We start from the raw sequence: 23,901 nt of genomic DNA, 5'->3' as shown, positions 1-23,901 counted from the left end.
AATATATATATATATATATATATATATATATATATATATATATAAATGAAGGGGATATGAGGGTGCTCGGTATGATGCATGAAGGAAAGAAGCCAACAGTCGGCGAGGCCAAGGAAAGCATGCTTTCCTTGGCCTCGCCGACTGTTGGCTTCTTTCCTTCTTGTATGCAGTGCACTGTGTAGAGCCACCTTATATATATATATATATATATATATATATATATATATATATATATATATATATATATATATATATATATATATATATATATATATATATATATATATATATATATATATATATATATATATATATATATATATATATACATATATATATATATATATAAGGTGACTCTACACAGTACACTGCATACATCGGCCCATCCATACGTCGAAGAACTGCTCGTACTTAAATCGAACAAACCGCACCAACAAACAGATGAAAGACAAACACGTAGAATAAAGGCATACACTTTTAGACCACAGGCATGCATTTGTGAATGCTTCTGGATGCACGATTCACCTGCATTTATAAACATCATGGTGCATCCTGGACATAAGAGAACAATAACAGGTATGTAGCACTTCTGCCTTTCTAATACAAGAATGGGCATAATTTTCTCTTAAGCATGTTTAGAAAACGAATCTTTATACGCCGCCGATTTCGTCCCTTTAGTGCCCTCTGAACAAGTGTTTCCGAAAACAATGTGATTACTAATTTTTCGCCTTTTTGACCACAACTGAATTGTACTTCAGAAAATCGAAATTTGTAGCAGGATATTTGTTATAATTTATACGAAATAAAGGAGGGTGCCACACATTTAACTTTTCTTTACTTTCATTCATGAATATCAGTTTAAATCCTTTCCTCCCAAAAAATAGGACTCCTAATATATGACAATGTTTTGTAATATATTGCAGCTTGCCCCTCGTTGTCTTTCGTACACACGGAAAAATTTACACGCTCAGTTGACAGACACCTGTCAAGCTGTCATCTTAAGTGAACGAGTCAAATGAAAGATACTATTGCTTATACCTGTGAAAAATTGTGCATCGTCCCATTTTTATGTAACTCCTATGAATTGTTTTGCTGACTCTGTAATATCATCTGTGTCACTTTATGGATATCTCAAACTTATCGTTTTATGCAATCTTTCGTGATCTTAGCGCATAACGAAAATAATTAGGCGAACCGCACCCTCGCTATTCTCCGGAGAGGTTTGAAATTTTTCCGCCCTTCTATAGAGACCATCGCTTCATGTTTGTGCTGCAAGGTCCTACTGACGACCGACGCAAGGCATTGCAACTATTTCACAATTTCAACGAGTGACGGAGGAGCCCCTCCTGTTTCCATCAAAGTAAAAATTTGTTCTCACCATAGGTCAAAGAGAGAAATAGCTAAGCCATCAGTCTATATGCCAAATCCGGTGGAAGAGGTTATTTATGCCTGACAGGTCCGAAGGTCAGGAGAACCCGAAGTCATATCGTTTCAGTACAAGAGACGTACGTGGCGGAGAATTTCGGTTAGTGTCACCGGATGAATTTCCTGCTACAGGCCATTTATAGAAGTTAAGGTGTCGAGACAAGCAATGTCGACGACGCGATGCAGTCTTCGAATGACCTATCTTGCATGGCATGTGTGTCTCAGCCGCTATTTCAGAAACAGTCCAGAGCCAAGCACACAGACCACATAAATGTTCATAGTATACTTCAAGAGCACAGGACAGTGCGCAACAGGCTTTTGTCTCCGTTCTTAAAGTAACTGTCTGTCGTCGTGTCCTTATTTCGGAACAAAACCGAAGAAGGTGCCGTGTTCTGCTCCGCACGTCTTGAATTCTGACTTTAATATACAAGGTTGCAAGAAATGTTGACCTTCCGCTGTTGGTGCTGAGAGCAACAATAAAAACACGCCTCGCGTGTTTTTTCGAAGCAATACAATTATTACACGTTGCAAAGTGTGCCCTTGAAACGACATAAATACATTCCATGCTGCAACCAATGTTTACGCATTTGGATGATTCTCGTGATCTGTTTCCTTGCGCAAAAATTACTCCAATTTAGAAACTTTTGTCCCATGCGTCATTACAAATGACTAGAAATCAAGAAAAAATTAGCGCGTTTCGTGTGATGGCCCAGTTCTCGCCGCGAGGCTAATTACAATGCAGAGGGAAATACAGGATTTCGAAATTTTCAGATTTCAACATTCAACTACATAAGCACGTATGATACTGATTGGGTCGCTTTATTATTTGCCCCGCAGCAACTGCAACTCTCTAGATTCCGATTGAAATCAATAAAATCTCTAATTTATAGGCACAGCACGCGCTAGAATCTCCTATGATTGACTAGATTGAAAAAGCGAAAGCGAAACTTCTATCTTTTCCCTTACAATCTAGCTCAGTAATTGGTAACCGGGCTGAGGGCCACAAATGAAGTCTAATATTAGTGATGCCCATAATTGGATAATGTTTCATGCGTTTATTGCTTGATATTAAACATGTGGCTTACTCCTTACTGACTCGTCGTGGGGGTGCAGTTGTGCAGTCAACTACTGTACTCAAGGATGCGGGATCAAATCCAGGCCGCATTTTGATGGAGGCGAAAAGCAAGGCAACCGTGTGCTGTGCGATGCCTGTGCACGTTAAAGAACCCCAGGTGGTCTCAAGTTTCAGAGCCCTCCACTACGGCGTCTCTTATAGCCTCAGTCGCTTTGGGACGTTAAACCCCATAAATGAAATCAAATCTTCGCAACTATGAAATGAGCAGAAGGTCCACCCTTGGTTGCCGGGAGAAGCTTATAAATAAATCGCCCTAGCAGCAGCACGCTCCACTATTTCAAATTATTGTGATTTAGGAAAACGTACTGGGAATGTAGAATCCCAATAGAAGTAAACTGTGACGGCATTAGACGTACCGCCATGCTTACAGGTTTCTTTCACTGAAGCCCAGTGTGCAATTTGTCGCTTCTTGTATATAGTTTTATTTCTTAAGGTAATGAGTCTAACCTACTAGATTGTGGTTTTTGTAGCGAAAGGTACATTGACCGCGATGGAGGGGTTTAGCCTTGGCACTATTTCCACCGTAGTTGCATCGCTATCACCGCCGCTGCCTAGCAGCCACCTCCTCGAGATATAGCGTGTATACGACCAGAGCGTTTCGCCGTGTGTTAGACAGGCCACTAGTGCGCATGCGCGGAAACCGGAAAGGCGCAATAGGTGCGGTGCGCATGACCGGGATATTTCCTCTGAATAAGTGTTGCTTTCAATGAATGTAGTTCGTTTAGGTAGTCATTATCGCTACTTCATATTCTTCTAAGCCGTGTCGCCTGTCCTACAAATATTCCTTGCTTACAGTGTCTCAGATGACGACTGTTAAAATCTAGGTATTGTTGCTTATCTGTTGGCTTTCTGTACAAGGAACGTTTAGGTTTTCCATTTTCCACTGACACAGTGGTGTCTAGAATGTAGACTGACTTGTGGCGACTGACAAGTGAATTTAAGGCTACTGTAATAATATTTATGATGCGAGAAAAACGACTGGAGTGATTCTGATCCATGTTGCCATATCATGAAAATATCGTCAATATAGCTAAGTCATATAAGTGGTTTTTTGTTTTCCGGAAATGAATTTGGTATATTCGATTCTAGAACTCCCATGAAAATATCCGCGTAGGTCTGCGCGAATGGATTACCCATACTGGTTCCAAATGCCTCCAGATAATAGCATAAATCGAACTCAAAATAAATCAAACTTAGAACTAGTTTAAGGAGCGATAGATAATCCTCAGGGACATATGGGGGGGGGGGGGTATTTAATATTACTTGAGGAAGAGCGTTGACATCTTCATTGATAGGGGTACTATAGTGCAGAGTGTTGTGACGTACAGCGTGACAAGTATACAGTCATCAGCAAGGTTGCTAGTTTTATTAATACACTCAATTATTCGGAGAAAGTGTAGTGTGGCCTGCAAAAACGAAGAAAGCTAGGTCGAGAAGTCGGCTTGGTGCTGATTTAGGAATATTGTGAGATTTTCTGTCGGCGTAATATTGTTAGAAACAATTGGTCTTCCTGATATGTCTGTAGTTAACAATGCTTCGGCGGGAACCTTGTGAATCTTGGGCAGTAGATAAAATCGACCTGCTTGTTTGTTTGATGGCTTAAGAAATTTATAGTCAGTATCAGTACTTTGTTCCCTTTTACCTTTAGTACGATAAGGATAAGGACTTGACCCTCGTTGGGGAGCCAATGTTACATTTACATGCTGCGTAAGGTTTTTATGCGTCGCCGCTCTTTTTAGTAGTCTATATTGTTGCCCTTAAATATAAGTAGAGAGCACTTTCTGGCCCAGAGGAAAGCATGACGTTTAAGCGTGCCCATGTCTGTGCATGTGAACTCCCACTTATAGCCATATATTAGTTTATTGTCCGTTAACCTAATTGAATCCAAAGCAAAACAATAAATTTTTTGAAGTGGTTTGAGTAGTACAACATTTTGGACAAATTGTCCCAATATAAGGCAAAAGCTGCTCGGAAGTACGGGTGTGTTCCGTGAAGTACCTACATTTTGTATCTTTCTCTGCAATTCACAGCACACTTAGTGACCGAGGCAATTATCGTAGGTAATTAGTTGAAGTATACAAATCATATTCTTCCTTTGTTTACAAAGTGTTCGAAGTATTTTATTCCGCTTCGCTGCTGCGCTCTTTAAGGACAACTAAGGTCTCGGTACGTCTTCTGTCGTATTCGCAAAGGGGTTTTTACCACCAAGAATACACACTAATATCAGAGACTTCTAAAGGCATGGCACGATCCCGAGCCCTGTGCATGCCAAGTAGGTGTCATTTTTTATTTTGTCTTATTTCACTCCACCAGGTACTGACGCGTGCACAACGATGGACTGCTCATTGTCACAGGACGAGCGGAAGGAAAAATGAGCTCTGGAAAGCTAAACATCTCTTTTGTCCTGCTGCTACGTGCAGTGGCCATCAGGACATGCCGAGGGCTGATCCGGACGCGTTTATTTTCGAATTTCATTCGCAATGCCAGAGTTCAGCTATCAGAGAGCACTAAGCATGTTAAAAGCATCGAATTCGCACACCATTTTAAAATACGTTTCACATTCAACTTTAAACAGACCAGTGATTCAGCACTAAAAGGCCTGAAATGGCAGCTGTACGACTGGCGCCAGCTGTCGCGCACTAAGTGAACATTTCTCTTAAACGGTTCATCAATTCATGTCACGTCATCTTCATGCTACGCAGACTTCGGCTCCAAAATGAAATGACTATATGCCTCGAGTTTAAAGTGTACATTTAGCTTCAACATTACAGTCTTGATTCTTGGCAATGTATTTCTTGTGGAAGAGGAGAGTATAGGCTTCAAAATAATTGCTATAGTGATATTTTTCGAGTGAGTTTTAAGGTCGGTAGTAAATAATTTTGTGATAAGGCAACCGAATCAGAGTGTTTAAAGGTTTCGCCCCTGGTTGCAAGGCCACTTTAAGGACCAAATGTTTAGCAAATAATTTGGAACCTTTCATTTTGTGTGGAATTTCACTGCGAAAAGTTTCCTTTGTCATCATCATCATCATCATCAGCCTGGTTATACCCACTGCAGGGCGAAGGCCTCTCCCATATTTCTCCACTTAACCCGGTTCTGTGTTAGCTGCATCCACTTGACCCCTGCGAACCTCTTAATCTCATCCGCCCACCTAACTTTCTGCCACCCCCTGCTACACTTTCCTTCCCTTGGAATCCAGTTTGTTACCCTAAGCGACCATCGGTTATCCTCTGTTCGCACTACATGTCCTGCCCATGCCCATTTCTTCTTAATTTCCACTAGGATGTCGGTAACTTGAGTTATTTCCCTGACCCACTTTGCACGCTTCCTATCTCTTAATGTTACCCCTACCATTTTTCATTCCATAGCCCTCTGGGTTGTCCTCAACTTAAGTAAAACCCTCTTGGTTAGCCTCCACGTTTCAGCCCCATAGGTAAGTACAGGTAAAATGGAACTGTTGTATACTTTCCTGTTGAGCGATACCGGTAAGCTGCTAGTCATAATCTGCGAGTGCTTGCCAAATGCGCTCCGTCCCAATCTTATTCTTCTTGTTATTTCCTTTGAAATGTGGATTACTCTTTCAAGGTCCGGATCTGCGAACAACAGTATGTTATCGTTTATCGTTTTTTTAACAAAACGTTATCATTTATGTTTGGTAGTGCTGGTCGCTGCAACATTATTTTTCAGCATATCCTATCGAAACAAGAAATGTTTTTGAGGTATTCTTGTTTCTAAACATTTGTAATAATTTATTGTGAGTGATAATGTCCATACTGTTGTTCGGACACTGTTCCTATAATTGTCGATCTTTGTCTTCAGCTCCCACTGTTCGCGATCGTTTCAGTAAGTGGAGGCTCAAAGAAACCGATCTTCGCTCAGAAAGCTTTTTATTGAGCTTTTATTTTTTCACGGATTTTCTCCCGGACCTTGTCTTGAAATATGGCTCTAGCTGGTGACCATATGCAATGATGCGGTAGTATATGTTGTCCTTTGGGGTTTGGAACGCACACACATTCTCTCCTGCCACAGCTATCTCCAAGCTTGTCATCCGCCCCGCACTACGCGCATAGTAGAAAATAACAATTGTAGCAGAAAATCAATAAATAATAAAATACCGATAATTTTCATCCCGATATTATTCCTAAGGCAGAAGCTGAAAGCGAAGAAAGTCTGTACATTTTATGTGGCCCATTATAATTTTGCCGAGTTATAGTATTATTAGGCAATAGGGACTTTCATAGCAACATGCGCCAACCAGCGCGTCTATTTGAGCCGAGTACGATGTTGACACATGGTTTCATCTGTGAGCCTCACAAAATATGTTTATTGATAATATTCTCTTAATCCTAGTACAAAATACACCTATGTCACAAAGGCAGCCATTTTGTTGTGCATGATGCATTGCAAAACACTTCAGACATATTTAACCGGCTTTCCATTATCTGTGTCGGCTTGGACAGCTGACGTTATGGACTGCATTTTGTGGTGAAGAGCACAGTCAGCAGTGCAAGCCGACGTTGTGCTCTGCCCCACAAAATGGAGTCGATGACGTCACTTGAATATTTCCGATAGATGGTACGCATGTTACTACTCTCCTCCGGAAAGATTCATCTGCTCTGTGCGCATGCATGCGCTTACATATCTAAATAAAAGTATAAACCGTGCGTACAGTAAAAAGGGTCAGGAAACGTGATCCTATTGGTCACAGTAAGCTTTCAGACAAACCACGTGACCAACATCAAAGAAACCAGTTTTACGGGGTTGATGTACGCGGTAGGGATGGAAGCTCTTAATATAATAAGTGGCTCACAGGAAAGGGAAGGCGCAGCATCTATCTCACGTGTTCTATAGGCACCTGAAGGAAAGTAGGAGTGAAATAGAAAACAGGGAAAGAGGTGCCGTGGTGGAGGGCTACGGAGTAATTAAGACCCCCGGGGTTGCTTGAAGTGCACTGACATCGCACAGCACACGGACGCCTCTCCGTTTCTCATCCATCGAAGCGCAGCAGCCAGCGGTCGGGTTGGAAAACGGCTAATACGGAACAGTAGTCGGACAACTTAAGCACTGCACCATCTCGGCGAAGCATGACAACCTCCCAATAATATCATATCTCTAAAACGGTGAACTACATCGTACGGTCCAAACTAGCATTTAAGGAGCTCCTCGCTAAGTCTTGGATTCCCACCCCCACAGTTTCGTGAAGTTGGAAATGAACGCCCGGTATCGTTGGTTGTACCCGCAAGCACCACGCGCACTGATGGTCTTACAACTGTAGAGTTGCAAACTGTCGGGCTTCTTTTCTTGCTGTGTGCTACAGGTTGAGCATACACTTAAGTGTAGGCGTTTGATTTGAGGAGCTGTATAGTGTCAAGCATTCTAATCATAACCCTGCCTTCCTCTAGACGAGGCGGGGAAAACACGGTGGCTTCTTGAAGTGCAGTGGAATAAGCATAATTTAACGCACGTATGAAGTGTCGTTCAACGTTCTGTATTCGAAATTCATATATTAAAATGAGGTCTCCCATCATATTGTTAAGGCGCAAAATGGGCCCGTTCGTTTTGCAGCTGTGGGCAGTTGTCCAGCTTTGGTGGTTGCTCCCCAATCGCTCTCTCGGCTAAGAGTAGGGAGATAAACTTAAAATATGCGGTTGCCCGTATAGATATGCCCCTAGCTGTAATTTGTTGTTCCTTCTTTCGCTTTATCATGTATGACAACGAGTATCCTCAGAGGGATACGCAGAAGAAATGAATTAATGCTGGGTCGTCAAACCCTAAAATATGGAGTTTAAGTGTCCGCCTTAACCTTTTTTGCACTAATTGCTTTTTCTTTGAACTCATCAATCTTCTCTTTTTTTTTTTCTTTTTTTTTGCGGTGTGGTGCAGTCAATTCCTCTACGCCCTGTCTGGCATTCCTAGACGCTGGTGTATGTTGTCTTAATTCGTTTGGTTTGCGGCGTTTAACGTCCTAAAGCGACTCAGGAAGTGAGAGACGCCGTAGTGGAGGACTCCAGAAATTTAGTCTATATGTTGTTATTTAGCGTACGCTGACATCGCACAACACACGGGCGCCTAGCTTGTCGCCTCCGCCGAAAAGAAAAGGGGCTGCCGAGGCCGGAATTCAATCCCGCATTCTTGGGCATAATAGCCGAGCTCCCTAACCACGGCACCACCCCGGCGGTGTATGTTGTCTTAAACTTAACTTGCGTGAACAAACACCACAACCAGAGACCAGTCATTCCTGCCGTGTTCTTAGATCCCCTACTTAGCCACGTGCGGATAGTCACATTTGATTCCACACAGGCCCATCATGCGCCTCCCCGACGTCAAGAAGACGTTCCATTTTTTCTTCAGTAGCTTTTTACGTGCGGAGGCCACAGGATGTAAAAAAAGTTGCACTTCTCGATATATTAGAATGTGCGGAAATAAAAGAGTAATTGAATGAGCAGTAGTATAATGAAGTAATTGAAATAATTATAATGCAGAGAACTAGATCTCCTTGGAACTAATTTATCATGAGTTGCGACAACCTGACCGGCCAGCTTCTTATTTTCACATGCAATACAAGAATTACCAGCAATGGCAGAGTGATGAAGTAACGAATCAAAAGCAGTGACATTATCGAAAAGGACTTAAGATTTATTATGCATTATTGTTATCTGGATCGGACGGTAGGAACGGTTTCGATAGCCGATGTCCAACAAACAAACTTGCGCAAACTGCAAAATATTCATTACGCAACCAATTCCATTACGCATTGCAATTCCATGGCTCTAACCGTAGCAAATAGTAGTTATGGTGCAATACATAATGCTTGTGGCTCCGCCCAATCTGAACCTTGAAACTAAATTTACAGGTTCCATGGGTCAGACAGCTGTAACCATATCGAACATATGGCAACTCGAACTCTTAATTTTTGTCCCCGGGACCGCCGTCAGATCTCATGACTTAGGGACTCTCACACAGAGGAGAGGAATGAGATTAGCTGTAAGTGTATACCTTCCTTGCTGTCCACCCCTTACGTGGACGTCGTCATGGTTGTTGCAGCAGTGACTCGCAGGGTGGCCTACTTAATACATCTGCTTGTAATCAAAAAAATTCTAAACGGATATTCGATAGTTATTGACCTGTGCAGTGGCATGTTCCTATATCCAAGCATGGAAGGAAAGACTTTAAAACATACAATTTATCATTTCTCCCGCCTTTGAAGCGCTGTATATATAGCAGCACAAATTACCAGCTCTGCGAGAAGACAAGTGAATTTATAGCTTGAGCGCTGTCCTAATAATGTTTTACACTTTAAGAAGCAGTGTGTTACGCTTACCAATGGCCTGCAAAAAAGGTTCTTGTGCTGGTTATTCGTGTACCTGATCCTGGGTACCAACACGAATTACTTCAGTGAAAGTTATGGCACTTTCCACATAATAAGACATGGTTATAAACTCGCAGCAACATGTATCAACGTTATGAATAACGCTGAGGTAGCAGAAATATCTTCTTGCCCTTTTATATTTTCAATCGCCTTCACAAGTTTAAAACTCTATAATAGCTTAACGACACTATACTGCCTAAGATACCCCATTAGTAACCTAACATAAAACACAACACGCTCACAATGACAGGACAACGCATGGTACAGTGGCGTATACACCTTAAATGTCCTCCCCAGTCACTAATAATGATCAGAAGACGGCTAATTCCTCCTAATAAGTCCTACCTGAATTAAGCAAGCAAAAAAAATTGTATTTCTGCCATTCGTGCACAAGTCCAATCGGTTTGAGCAACCGGCAAGCAAATAAGTTATTACCTTCGCATTAGATTTATTCGCTCTTGATTTGTTGGTTGAGCTCTGCAGAAGAGAACATACATACATACATACATACATACATACATACATACATACATACATACATACATACATACATACATACATACATACATACATACATACATACATACATACATACATACATACATACATACATACATACATACATACATACATACATACATACATACATACATACATACATGCATACATACATACATACATACATACATACATACACACACACACATACATACATACATACATACATACATACATACATACATGCATACATACATACATACATACATACATACATACATACATACATACATACATACATACATACATACATACATACACACACACACACACATACATACATACATACATACATACATACATACATACATACATACATACATACATACATACATACATACATACATACATACATACATACACACACACACACACACATACATACATACATACATACATACATACATACATACATACATACATACATACATACATACATACATACATACATACATACATACATACATACATACATACATACATACATACATACATACATACATACATACATACATACATACATACATACATACATACATACATACATACATACATACATACATACATACATACATACATAAATACGTACGTACGTACGTACGTACATACATACATACATACATACATACATACATACATACATACATACATACATACATACATACGTACGTACGTACGTACGTACGTACGTACGTACATACATACATACATACATACATACATACGATGTCAGTGCACGTTAAAGAACCCCAGGTGGTCGAAATTTCCGGAGTCCTCCACTACGGCGTCTCTCATAGCCTGAGTTGCTTTGGGACGTTAAACCCCGCAAACCAAACCAAACCAAACATACATACATACATACATACATACATACATACATACATACATACATACATACATACATACATACATACATACATACATACATACATACATACATACATACATACATACATACATACATACATACATACATACATACATACATACATACATACATACATACATACATACATACATCTAGAGGCTCGTCAACTCTTTGGGTGAACACGCGAGGAGGTGGTGCCTCTCTTCAAAGCCGAATTCCTGCTAACACGGCCGTAAGACGAAGCAAAGTAGCACCAGAAAAGGGACATAAGTTGGAGCCTCGAATGAGCAGTCATTTACTTTTGGTGCACGTCGAAAAGATCGCGATAGTACTCCTCCGAAGTCAGTCGCCACGAGGTTTTGTGTTTACTCTGAGAGCGGACGAATCTGTACACCACGTTAGGCATGCGAGCAGAACTGTATTTGCGAGATTCCGCACGCACTGTAGAAAATGTGGCTTCACAAAGCTTGCTCAATGATAACGTTCCTTGAAACCATCTATCCTTCTATCCTTCTATCCTTTCGCTACTTTCAACAAAAAGTATGACTATGTAATGATGAGAATAGTTAGAAATTAATAGATTGAAATAAATAAGAGCACCAAGTGAGCAAATGTATATATCACACGATGTAAAACAATATATATATATACATATAACCCAGTTCTGTGGTAGCTGCATCCACTTCACCCTTGCGAACTTCTTAACCTCATCCGCCCACTTAACTTTCTGCCGCCTCCTGCGACGCTTCCCTTCCCTTGAAATCCAGTTTGTTACCCTAAGCGACCATCGGTTATCCTCTCTTCGCACTACATATGTCCTGCCCATGCCCATTTCTTCTTCTTTATTTCCACTAAAATGTCAGTAACTTGAGTTATTTCTCTGACCAAATCTGCACGCTTCCTATCTCTTAATCTTACGCCAACCATTTTTCGTTCCTTAGCCCTCTGAGTTTTCCTCAACGCTCTTGGTTAGCCTCCACGTTTCAGCCCCATAGGTGAGTACATGTAAGATGCAACTTTTGTATACTTTCCTCTTGAGCGATACGGATAAACTGCTAGTCATAATCTGCGAGTGCTTGCCAAATAGGCTCCATGTCAATCTTATTCTTCTTGTTATTTCATTTCCATAGTCCGGATCTGCGGTTACTACCTGTCCTAAGTAGACATATTCGCCTACTACTTCCAGTGCTTCGCTATCTAACGTAAACTGCTGTCCCTTTCCGAGGCTATTGAACATTACCTTAGTTTCCTGCACATTGATTTTCAAGCACCCTTTTTACTTTTCCTCTCTAGGTCACCAATCATTCTTTGTAGTTCATCTCCTGGGTTACTTAGCAAGTTAATGTCATCAGCAAATCGCAGATAACTGAGGTATTCTCCATCAACCCTTATCCCTAACTGCTCCAATTCCAAGTCACTGAATACTTCCTCTGAGCAATCTGTGAATAGTACTGGCGAGAGCGCGTCTCCTTGCCTAACACCTTTCTTTATGGGAATTTTGTTACTTTCTTTACGCAGAGCTATGGTTGCTGTGCAGCCACTATATATATCTTCCAGCACTTTCACGTACGACTCGTCTACCCCCTGATTTCGCAATGCCGGCACCACCGCCGATATTTCTACTGAGTCAAATGCTTTTTCGTAATCAATGAAGGCTTTGTAAAAGGGCTGGTTATATTCTGAACATTTTTCTATCACCTGGCTGGTTGTATGTATATGATCGATAGTAGAGTACCGTTTCCGAAACCCTGCTTGATTCATTGCTTGATTGCAATCTAAGGTTGTCCTGATTCTATTAGCGATTACCTTAGTAAATACCTTATACGTAACAGACAGTAAGCTGATTGGACTGTAATTTTTAAAGTCCTAAGCGTCCCGTTTCCTATGAATAAGGATAATGTTTGCATGTTTCCTTGGCTCCGGTACCGTCGATGACACCAGGCACTGCGTGTAAAGGGTGGCCAGTTTTTCTAGCACGATATCCCCCCTCCATCAACAGATCTGTAGTTATCTGATCCTCTCCAGCTGATTTCCCCCTTTACATAGTTTCTAATGCTTTCTTGATCTCGTCCTTCGTCACTGGTGGAACGTCTGACTGTTTTTCCCTACCGCCAATATCAATACGGTCCTGACTACTTTGGCTGCTGTAGAGATCTGTATAAAACTCCTCGGCTATTTTGACTATCGTGTCCATATTCGTGATGACGTTGCCCGCCTTGTCCCTTAGAGCATACATCCGCTTTTTGCCTATACACAGTTTCTTCTTCATTGCTTTAAGGCGTCCCCCGTTCTCTACAGCATGCTCAATTTGTTCCGTATAATACTTCCTTATATCAAAGCTTTCGTCTCCTTAGAAAGCTTACCGGCATCCTCTGTAACTATTCTACCGCCTACTTCTACAGCGTACACAGTAATGAGATCTCTGATATTATTGTTTATTGCTGCTAGGGTAATGTCGCCATCCTCAGTTGGAGCCAAATACCTATTCTGTAGCGAGATCCTGAACACTTCTACCCCCCCCCCTCCCCACTAATTCGTTGATGGACTTCTTTCTTACTAATCTGTTGCGTTCCTTCTTCAGATTTAGGCTAATTCGGGACCTCACCATCCTGTGGTCACTGCATCGCACTTTCCCGATTACCTCTACATCCTGCACAATGACGGGAGTTGAACACATTATGAAGTCGATTTCATTTTTAGTACCTCCGTTAGGACTTTTTCATGTCAATTTCTGGTTCTTCCGTTTGCTGAAGAAGGTATTCATAATTCTTAAGTTATTGCGCTCTACAGACTCAACTATTAACTCCCCCCTGCTATCCCTAGAACCAATGCCATAGTCACCTACTGCCTGGTCTCCTGCCTGCTTTTTCCCTAACTTGGCATTGAAGTCGCCCATTAGTACAAGTATACTGCGTCTTTACTTTTCACATTGCCAATTCTGCATCTCCGTAGAAGCTTTCAACTGCCTGCTCATGATAACTACATGTAGGTGCATAGGCCTGTACAACTTTCAGTTTATACCGCTTATTAGGTCTAAGTACGATGCCTGCCACCATTTTATTAATACTATAGGATTCATCTATATTACCCGCTCTATACTTACTGACAAGGAAACCTACTCCTCGTTCTCGCCTCTCCGGTAAACCTCGATAACACAGTATATGCCCATCCTTCAGTAAAGCATATGCCTCATTCGGCCTCCTAACCTCACTAAGCCCTATGACATCCCCTTTCGTACCCTCTAGTTCCTCTAACAGCACTGCTAAACTAGCTTCACTAGCTAGGGTTCTAGCGTTAAACGTTGCCAGGGTCAGTTTCCAATGGCGGGCTGTTCAGCGGAGCCAGGCATTCTTAGCACCCCCTGCTGCGTCACAGGTCTGACCGCCGCCGTGGCAAGTTGTTCTGCAACCGCTGGTGACTGAGGGCCGGGGTTTAATAAGGCTATTCCTGGGAGGTTGCGACCAATTACTGCACCAAGGGGGCCAAATCCTGTTCTGGTGAGGGTGTGCGTTGCCGGAGGTGTTCAGTGGCATCAAGTCGCAACCCAAGCCTGTTTATCAATTCCATCAACATGCGGATTTTTGCTTTTTTTTAATCCGGTGGAGAATTACGCGGCAACGAGATTCGAACCCGTTGGCGTGCAATATATATATATATATATATATATATATATATATATATATATATATATATATATATATATATAGTATGCGAGAACATTTAACGTACTTGGCCGCTTAAAGGACGTTCCACGTCCGCCGCTTTGGCTGAGGGTGGCGCTGGTGAACACTCTCAAGGTTCGTATACAGACAACATAAATACGCAAGCAAGTAGCACGGGGGACAGCGGCCGATGTAGCTCAGTTGGAAGAGCACCGGACGCGATATTCGGACGGTCGTGGGTTTGGTTCCCACCATCGACATGTTGTTTTTTCTTCTACTTTGCGTCTAATTATCTTTCCCCTAAACAGATTACATTACTAATTTCTGTGATTATCCAAGTAAACAAAAAAACAGACAAAGAATCATCCCCATCCCCAACGCTTTCTTTAGCCTCACCGACTGTTGGCTTCTTTCCTTCATGTATTATAACGAGCACCCTCATTTCCCCTTAATATATATATATATATATATATATATATATATATATATATATATATATATATATGCAGCAGTGAGACAAGCTCCATCCCGGCCGTTGGCGCGCTTGCCTCGCTGCCCGACAGATGACGCACCATGTTAAAATGGCTTTTCGACTCTCTTCTGCGAAAATTGTGCACGCCGCCGAGAGCAGTTTTTTCTCGATGTCGGAAAATCTAGGCAAGTACCGATGTTGAATCACTTATCAGATAATGTAGACGATATTTTGCTACTTTGTGAACGTTATTTCAGCTCGAATGGGTTAGTAGATTTTGCATAGGAATTTCTTAAATCCCAGCCCCCAAATATTCAAGGCCCTGTATATATATATATATATATATATATATATATATATATATATATATATATATATATATATATATATATATATATATATATGTATGTGTGTTTTGAAGCATGCGTCCTGTCCATCCTGAAATATCCTTGAACGTAAAGGTTTAGGCCCGTTTTACTTAAAACAAATCAGCGTGCGCAAAGAAGGCGAAGGCATGAGGAAGGCATCTATAGAGAGAGGAGGCTGAGATGGCGCCTTTCGCTACGCGTACAATAGGTCTATACCAACGCACACAGGTAGAGCATCCAGAGTAGTGCGGGAAAAAGGAACAAGTAAAACAAAGAACCGAATTCAGCTTGGGCAACCAACGAAGGCGTAAGAGTGCATTCCGCCAATTGAGAGCGCCTGCGAAAGCGCTCGCTTTAAGCGTGTGTGTCACACCCCGATGCAAAGAGAAATGCACGAGGTTAAAGGTGAAACGAAGTGACTCGAGACAGTTTGAATGTGGCGCAAAAAGCTATCGATGCTCAAACTAGGACCCTATGGAAAGACTCCTTATAAAACGATGCAAAATTCGCGAAGCAACTGCAAGACAAAAAATACGAGTAAAAGACTATGCCAATGTTGCTGCAGTGAACATCAAACTATACGGCGGGCAAGTATGACAGCGCAGAAATGCAATAAAAATCAAAAAGGAGACCGTTATGAGGTGTCATAAACAGAGCAAAAAAAAAAGGAAAAGATGAAGGAAAAGATATAAGAAATAGAGAAAAATGGCACAACCTAGAAAAGCATTACGCCAAAAAATAAAAACAAATGCAAACCTATAAGCCCGATTAAAGTGAGCATAGAGCACCGCACGGTGAGAGGCCCTAAGCAGGCGCCTCAGACAACATTGAAAAAAGCTCTAAGCCCTTATTTATAGCATAAATAGTCAATATTCGTATTATTACATAAAACCATACGCCATGCCACGTGGACACATAATGTCACACAAAGCACTGAACAGTGATTACACGGCCATGACATATGGCGTCTAGAGCCTGGAAAGCACCCTGCCGAAAGGTATCCAAGCATTTGAACCCTCCTTGATCGAATACTGGAAGGTATACATTCGCAACTTCCTCTAATTGAGCACTTTGTCTGGCAGAACATCACCCGACTAGCTGGTGTTGCAGTGGCACTATTATGCTGCGTTCTGAAGAAAGCCCAGCCTGTCTTCGATGCATCGAGGCTCCTCACAAAGCTACGCTTGTGTCACAGTCGTTGTTGTGTGTGTGTGCCGTCAAGAGACCACGTGCAATGGCCTGGTTGGTAGTAACAGCCGGGAAAAAGGCGGTCTACATCTGCCTTCGAATCTGCTGCGAAAAATACTGAAATAAAAAGTTTGCTGTTGGAGTGTTTCCAATCGGGGCCGAGCAAAAAAACAACATTGACTGCCACTGCGTTAGCCTCTATCTCGTTAGCCGGCAGATTCGTGCGGGAAATTTACGGTATTTCACACTGTCGTGTCACGCTGAATTTGGGACGTCGTCGTCTTCAACCTCTTTATGTCCGCTTGCAAGGGTAGACGCAATCCGGAGTGTGGTGATATATTGAATGTGCGTCTGTATTTTATAATCCGGTCTCCAAGTGTCGCGTCATGACGACGGCGGTGATGACAGAAGGCATTGAGCCTGCATGACAAAACAGGCATGGAGGCTACCTGCACTCTTTCGGGCCGCCTGAAAATTGCCGCCATGCTCACTGAAAAGAACAGCTGCGGTAAAAATGACATGATTGTGCGAGTGAACAGATTATCAATCAGCTCGTCGTTCAGCAGATCAAATCAATAATAACAAGGGTAAACGGTGGTACTGCACAATATTCGGTTATTACCTATACGAAAATAGCTTTAAATATCTACAACATATAGTTATGCTCCATCAAGCAAGTTATTTAGCAGGGTTGGTATACATTGGCTAAAGCTCCGAGCAGTCATGGGTGAGGCATACCGGGAAGATGCAACGATCAAGTTCAGTGCATACAGTAGTGAGTTTAATACGATATTGGCCGCATCCTACGTGCTAAATATATTTGCGAGAACTCGGAATAAAAGCCTAAAAGATGCGAGTAGCAGTGAGCAGTGATAACATATCCTGCGTTATAACCTGATGTGGTGCTGCTTCTTGTAAAAATTCTGCATTCGGCATTTTTTCCTGGAGATCTTCGTAGATTATAACAAAACATGAAAGACTCTGAGGTCACAGATTCCTTAGCGTTAGTTACGAATATGGGTTCATCAGTGACGTTACCCCTTTTCTCCAACTTCCTGGATACACAGATGCTAGTTGCGAGGATGGATAACACTGCATCATTTAGAGAGGAATTGCTTTCATTATTAATCTAAGATTTCCTCGTTTTTGTTTTCTCTGCTGGAGACCTAAATTGAAACGCACTATACATTTTGACAGAAATAGTTTATGCTTACTCAGACAGAACAACCAATGCCAAAAGGAAACACAAGGGCAGAATTGTCAACTTCATTTTCGGAGCTCCCAACTTATCCGGCAGTAACGAGAACTTTCTGCTGCTGCGGCTAGAGCTGTGACATATATATTGAAGCTAAAGCTGATGCTTATTAGCATTATATCGCATGTCAAGTATTCTGTTTTGCGGTATATTATATACTTATTATTTGTGACACAGATCTATTTTGTAAGAACATCGTTAAAATGCAGGGAACGAAATATTTTGAAATGCTGCTATACCACACTGGAACTGACACGCAGATAAATATGAAATCATAGACACTGAACTTAAAGCGATGCTGTTAATGACATCATATTCCCCAGAATTCCGCGTCAGTGATGTCGACCTCGGCTTTGTGAGTGCGAAGCCACTAGCATGGCTCTAATAGGTGGCAGTTCACGTCATACGCTCAGTGACAGATAATAAGCGTCCCTCAATTATTCTTACGTCTTTTCTTGGAAAATGGCCCAACATCTTTTGAAGAATTTTTATGTTCTTAAATGATGACCTCACCTTTAGAAGATTGAATAGAAGTGCATATTAGAAAGCATGGTATTCATATTTTTTACGTGCAAAGTAACAAAATTTTTGATAACTAGATTACGGTTTGCATTGATCAGCATACTCTTGGAGATGTTGGAATCCACGCTAATTTTTAATTCGGTTTGAATCATGAAGAGAGTCTTTGGAATTCTTTTTATTTATGATCGATTTAGAACAGTTTACTTCATAGAAATCGCACGCTACTGAGCGCAAATACCAGACATTCACAAAGGTTGCAGTCTTTTTATAGTTGATACCGGCAAAGGCATGCGCAAACTTAGCGCTTTGTATTGATACAAGCCACCGTTGGAAGCAGTGTCGTAAATTTGGACTGCTCACATCGCCACAAAACCAAGACAAGCATAGTTTGTTTTTTTTTTTGTAACAATATTTATTGCCCCAGGGCATCAGTTGAGTATTAGATGAAGAATGAAGAAATGATTAAATGAATGAAAAAAGGTTGCCTGATTTTATGAAATCTTGGAGGGAGGAGTGAGTGAGCAGTGACCGCAAGCATAGCTTTTCAAGGAGAAGCAGATTTGAAACGGTATGCATCCATTTATCATAAGACTATACCATTATAACGACAATATTCGAAAACAACTCCTTGAGACGCTCTTAAGCGGAAATTCTCCTCGAAAACACATTTCCTTTAATAATAAACCTAAGGTTATGAAACTTTGGCCATTTATAGAGTTTTTAGTGATGATTCCAAATATGTTTTACTTTCTACATATCTTTATTAGTTTTTGTGTAAAAGTTTCCAAAAAAGCACAATATAGGGCCTTTTGTGCACACGTTTTTGATAATGAAATGTATGTTTAAACCACCTTGCAATAGCTCATTCTGTTGCTTTGGTAATACAGTATGTCGAAAGCTACTTCACATTTACTCATTTTATCCTATATTTGTAAAATAAATTCAGGAACACCAATGTGTATATTTTGGGCACCATGTGTCAACATTCTGAATAGTTTTTAAAAAATACAGTTGAAAGTTTCAAACATCAAACACAACTAAGGCGCATGAAACTTCTTGCCACAACAGAGGAATAAGTAGCAAACATTGCAAAGATAGATCAGAACTCCCCTGGCCCGTTGACCCCTCGAGATTTTCTCGAACAGAGTCTGTCAGTGGAGCTCTCTTCACCATATTACGGTGATGCTCTCGGGCTTCGGCAGTCTGGCGGAGTGACATTTTTTTCCCTCTTCTCTGGTCCCGGGAATCCCCCAAGAAATCAAGCTCTGTTGGTGGCAGCACCACAAGCTCCTCAAGCACTTGTTCAAAGCTTGTGTGTCCTCTATTATACCATAAAACAGCAATGACAGTTGTTGTTTCCACAGCAGTCCTGGAAGCAAAGCTGGTCTTTGGGCACAGTAGCCAGAGTTTACTGTTCAGAGACTCGACCGCATTTTGGGTCTTCCCCGGCAAGCAGCCAGTGAGTAGCTTCTCGTCAGTGAGGTGCTTGTATATGGGCAGCAGAGCTAGCCCCTGTGCCTTCGTCAGAAGTGGGGTGTGGTCCGGTGCAGGCTCTCTCATCGCTTTAGCCCCTTGGTGCTTGCACCACCATTCCACTCCTTCGGGGCAGAACTTGTGGCTGTTAGCATCATTTGTGGAACAGGGGTGACAATATGACACCCAAATGGCACGATACGATTTCTGCAGATCACCTCTGTTGCTTGCGATAGCAATTCGATAGTAGTTCTGCAACTTCTGAATCTTCCTATCGTTCAACTTTTCACCAAGTGGAAGAGGTGTCTTCAACTTCCTAAATGCAGTCCTCCTTCGCGATGGAGGTTTCGCCGTACACTTCTGCCTGACAAACTGCACTAAAAGCTTTACTCTCCCCGTCTATTAGGAATTTGGTGAAGCGCAGTGGTGTATTTTGTGAGGGGGTCCGCGTCCATATGCGCACTGCGGCCTCCGTTTCCATGGCGTGAGAGGAGCATTGTGTGTTTTTCTCGCAAACCGGGCCATGGAACGCCTGCCAGATTTCTTTTTCGCTTCCAAGGTCTTGGTGCCGACTGCACGCAAGACAGAAGTATGACAGAATCTCGAAATCGAGGCACAAACCACTGTCTACAGACACAGCGGTGCCAACGCCGTTATAGCTCTTGTGGCCCCATTTCTGCCACGTACCGCCAAACATAACGGCAATATCCGTGTCACTCATTTCTTTTGTGAGACCCTTAGCCTTCTCCATGTTTTCTGCCACTGCTTTCATGGCCGCACCATGAACTTCCTTGCCAATCGCAGCAAAGGTCTTGGGGTGTAATTGGTTCGGCGGGCCGAGAATTGCACAAAATTGCGACAGCTGTACGTGCCCCATGCCAATCGCGCGCGCAGCCACCACCACCTTCACATTGACGGCAAAGCTGTCGTGAGAGCTTCCATTCCGATAGTCCCGATTTCCGCAAGTTCACAGGGCACTACGTGGCTCGAGGTGTGCACAGCAGAAAGCACCGATGCTGGGCGCTCACTATTCTCACAGTGCAGCTCAAGAAAAGCCGAAAGCCCTTTCGCTTTTCCACCGGTTCGCGTACCGCAAGTGTACCGGTGCGGCCCGTAGGGCAAGCAGCACCGCTTACCAGCTCCGTAAGTGCGCTAATCTCACATATCGCAGCACTCGTAGAATATCGATGACCGCACGCTGCTCTATCTTCATTGAAGAGTCCAATCTTCACCTTTGAGGCGCTCAGAAAGTTCACCGCGGCATCGACCTCGTCCGAGTGTCCGTTGGCCTGGTTAGGGCTAACTTGCATCGGGTGACTGCTTTCCGATGCAGTTTTCCGGTGAGGTCCGCGACGGCATCTTCGGAACGGGTTCTTCGACACAGACTTTCGAGTCAAGCTTGGAAGTTGCACTTTTGCGTGTCGTTCATCGCGAACTCAACAAATGCGGAAAGTCATTGAAAAACCCTAGCAGAGCACCATGTAGCACGATCGAGATGCTGTACAAAACGAAAGCAGGAGTTAGGCCTCGCCACAGCGTCGTATCAGTCCGGGCCAATGGCGGCCTCTCTAGAGCACCACGTGATTTAAAAGGTCCAGTAGGGAAGCTCGAAGCCTGCGCGGAAAATTTGTTTTATTATTTTCATCCGAGATATGAAACTGCGAGAAATGCTATCTACAAGAGAAAGGCTTACTCAACCCCACCCAGCAAACGGCTACGGCGAGTGACACGGCGTTCTCGAGGTATAGGCGCACAAAAGTTGACGATTTGCGCGGAAAATAGCACGTTCTCGAGCAACTGTGGTTCAATAAAATTGACTTTTTTACTAACTTCACGATCGAATTTTGCCTTGATATTTTAGAAAGTTGTAGCTAAATGTTCAAAGTTAATTTTACAGGCAAAAACTCAAAACTGAAAAATTATTCGGAAAACTCGCTTTTTCGACCCGCATCTTCTGCTATTTTTATGACTGTCATTGCGCTGGTTTTGTGGCTAGTTTCGCTGTTCTTCAAGCACAGGACAAAGTGCAAATACAAGAATGTGATTTTGATCAAATATTAGACCACTATCATCAAAATGCGACGGAACTGTGCGCTGGTGTGTCACTTGGCAATCATTCTGATTACGTCATCAGAAAAATAACAATCTTGTCTCCACTAATCGAACCTCCATCAATCGGACCTCCAGCCGAGCGCCTTATTCAACTGCGCCATGCCGGGAATTTTTTTCTCTTTATTGCATTTGATTTGTCTTGCCCTGGTGGAGCTGGGACAGGTGGGTCACCGCCGCTTGCGGCGGGAGCTAACCTGTCACTGATTTTTGTCTGTTGTAGGCCGTCATTGCACCCGCCACCGCTTCGGTGGTGGTGGACGACGGCTGTTGTTGCGGCGCGCGTCTTTCTCTCCCTCCTCTTTTTTTCTTTCTTGTCTATTTTCTCGTCGGTCCGCACGAGGCAGCGAAGGTGGCTCAGCTACAGAGCCAGTAGCAGGCCCGTGCATTTTCTTTTCTTTCTTCCTACAGCCACAACAAGGCCGATTTAACCAGGTCGCATCCCGCAACCTGTCATATACAGCCACACCAGCATCGATCTCTCTCTTTGCCCATACATTATGCATCTAGTAAAGGTGACCAGGCAGGAAGTCGATCCTTTGCAGCATGTACCCCCCGTACCATAGCACACTGGAACAGACTTCAATAAACGTGGTGGCTCTGCGTAGCGATCTGTCATGCGACTCTTCCACAAGCTAAACAGTCCCATGAGCACAAACAGATAACATGGCACCTCCGAAGCTTGCATTGCAGACGAAAATCTTATAGAATAAGGCGTAATATGAAAAGTCCTTTTTGAGAGTCCATTGAAGATTGTCCAAAAAACACTGCATCACGGCAATACACAAAGAAATGATCTATAGTTTCTGGTTGCTGACACAGGCGACAATCCACTGATCATGGCACAAAAGTCCCTTTTGCACGAAACTACGTTTTGACAGGTAAGGTTGACGTGTGAAATTTAAAAAGAAAGTCTTTGCGGCTGATAGTATATACATCTGTTTAACCCGCATTAATATACTGGTCTAGAAAAGCGAAATAAGAGTGCCAATACGTTGGTACAGGAAATAACTTCTAAATAAGAACTTTGGTCATCTGTCTTCTGAATAGACTGTATAGGTATTCTAATGGAAACCGTACGGTGACGAAATGGAATGTGTTGCCAACTTCCTTAAGAAAACATTAGGCAAACGGGCACTTAATTGTCTATTAAACACAGCTAGCAGGAAAGGATGGCTTGCTGCTCTATAAAAAAAAACTTTAAACAAGCTCATGAACAAACAAGTGCTGAAGACCGGCTCCACCAGCCTGCAGAGGGAGAAAAAAAATGTCTCACGGATAGGCTCCCATTCAGAGCGTCACATAAAAGTAGAAAACATTTCATACATTGACAGTACCTTGCTTCTTGCACAATGCAACAGCTGCAAGACATAGATAACCTTCGAAATCAAGAAGGCATTGCAAACTTTCCTACCCATCGAAGCCTTAGTTTGTCGCCTAACTCCATTGTTGCAATGTTCATGCAATGGAACCCCCAAATACTGTAAGTCTTAGGCG

General features: G+C 42.4%; 1 protein-coding gene and 1 pseudogene across 1 annotated transcript in view; both read right to left on the bottom strand.

The window, feature by feature from the left end:
* The window catches only part of LOC146181930 (uncharacterized), a 28,691-nt gene extending 10,313 nt beyond the window's left edge, over nucleotides 1-18,378 (bottom strand). Inside the window, exon 1 of the mRNA XM_084576932.1 lies at nucleotides 18,260-18,378. Within this exon, the coding sequence (XP_084433058.1) occupies nucleotides 18,260-18,315 (56 nt within the window). The 5' untranslated portion in view covers nucleotides 18,316-18,378. The remainder of the gene's footprint in view (nucleotides 1-18,259) is intronic.
* Nucleotides 18,379-19,921: 1,543 nt separating this feature from the next.
* LOC146181929 (uncharacterized) lies at nucleotides 19,922-21,724 on the bottom strand (annotated as a pseudogene).
* Nucleotides 21,725-23,901: the final 2,177 nt, after the last annotated feature.

Source organism: Amblyomma maculatum, chromosome 8, assembly GCF_055883805.1.
Source record: "Amblyomma maculatum isolate TAMU_Amacu chromosome 8, ASM5588380v1, whole genome shotgun sequence".
NCBI classification, from domain to species: domain Eukaryota; kingdom Metazoa; phylum Arthropoda; class Arachnida; order Ixodida; family Ixodidae; genus Amblyomma; species Amblyomma maculatum.
The sequence above is the reverse complement of the archived record's forward strand: the minus strand, read 5'-3'. Positions and strand labels throughout refer to the sequence as shown.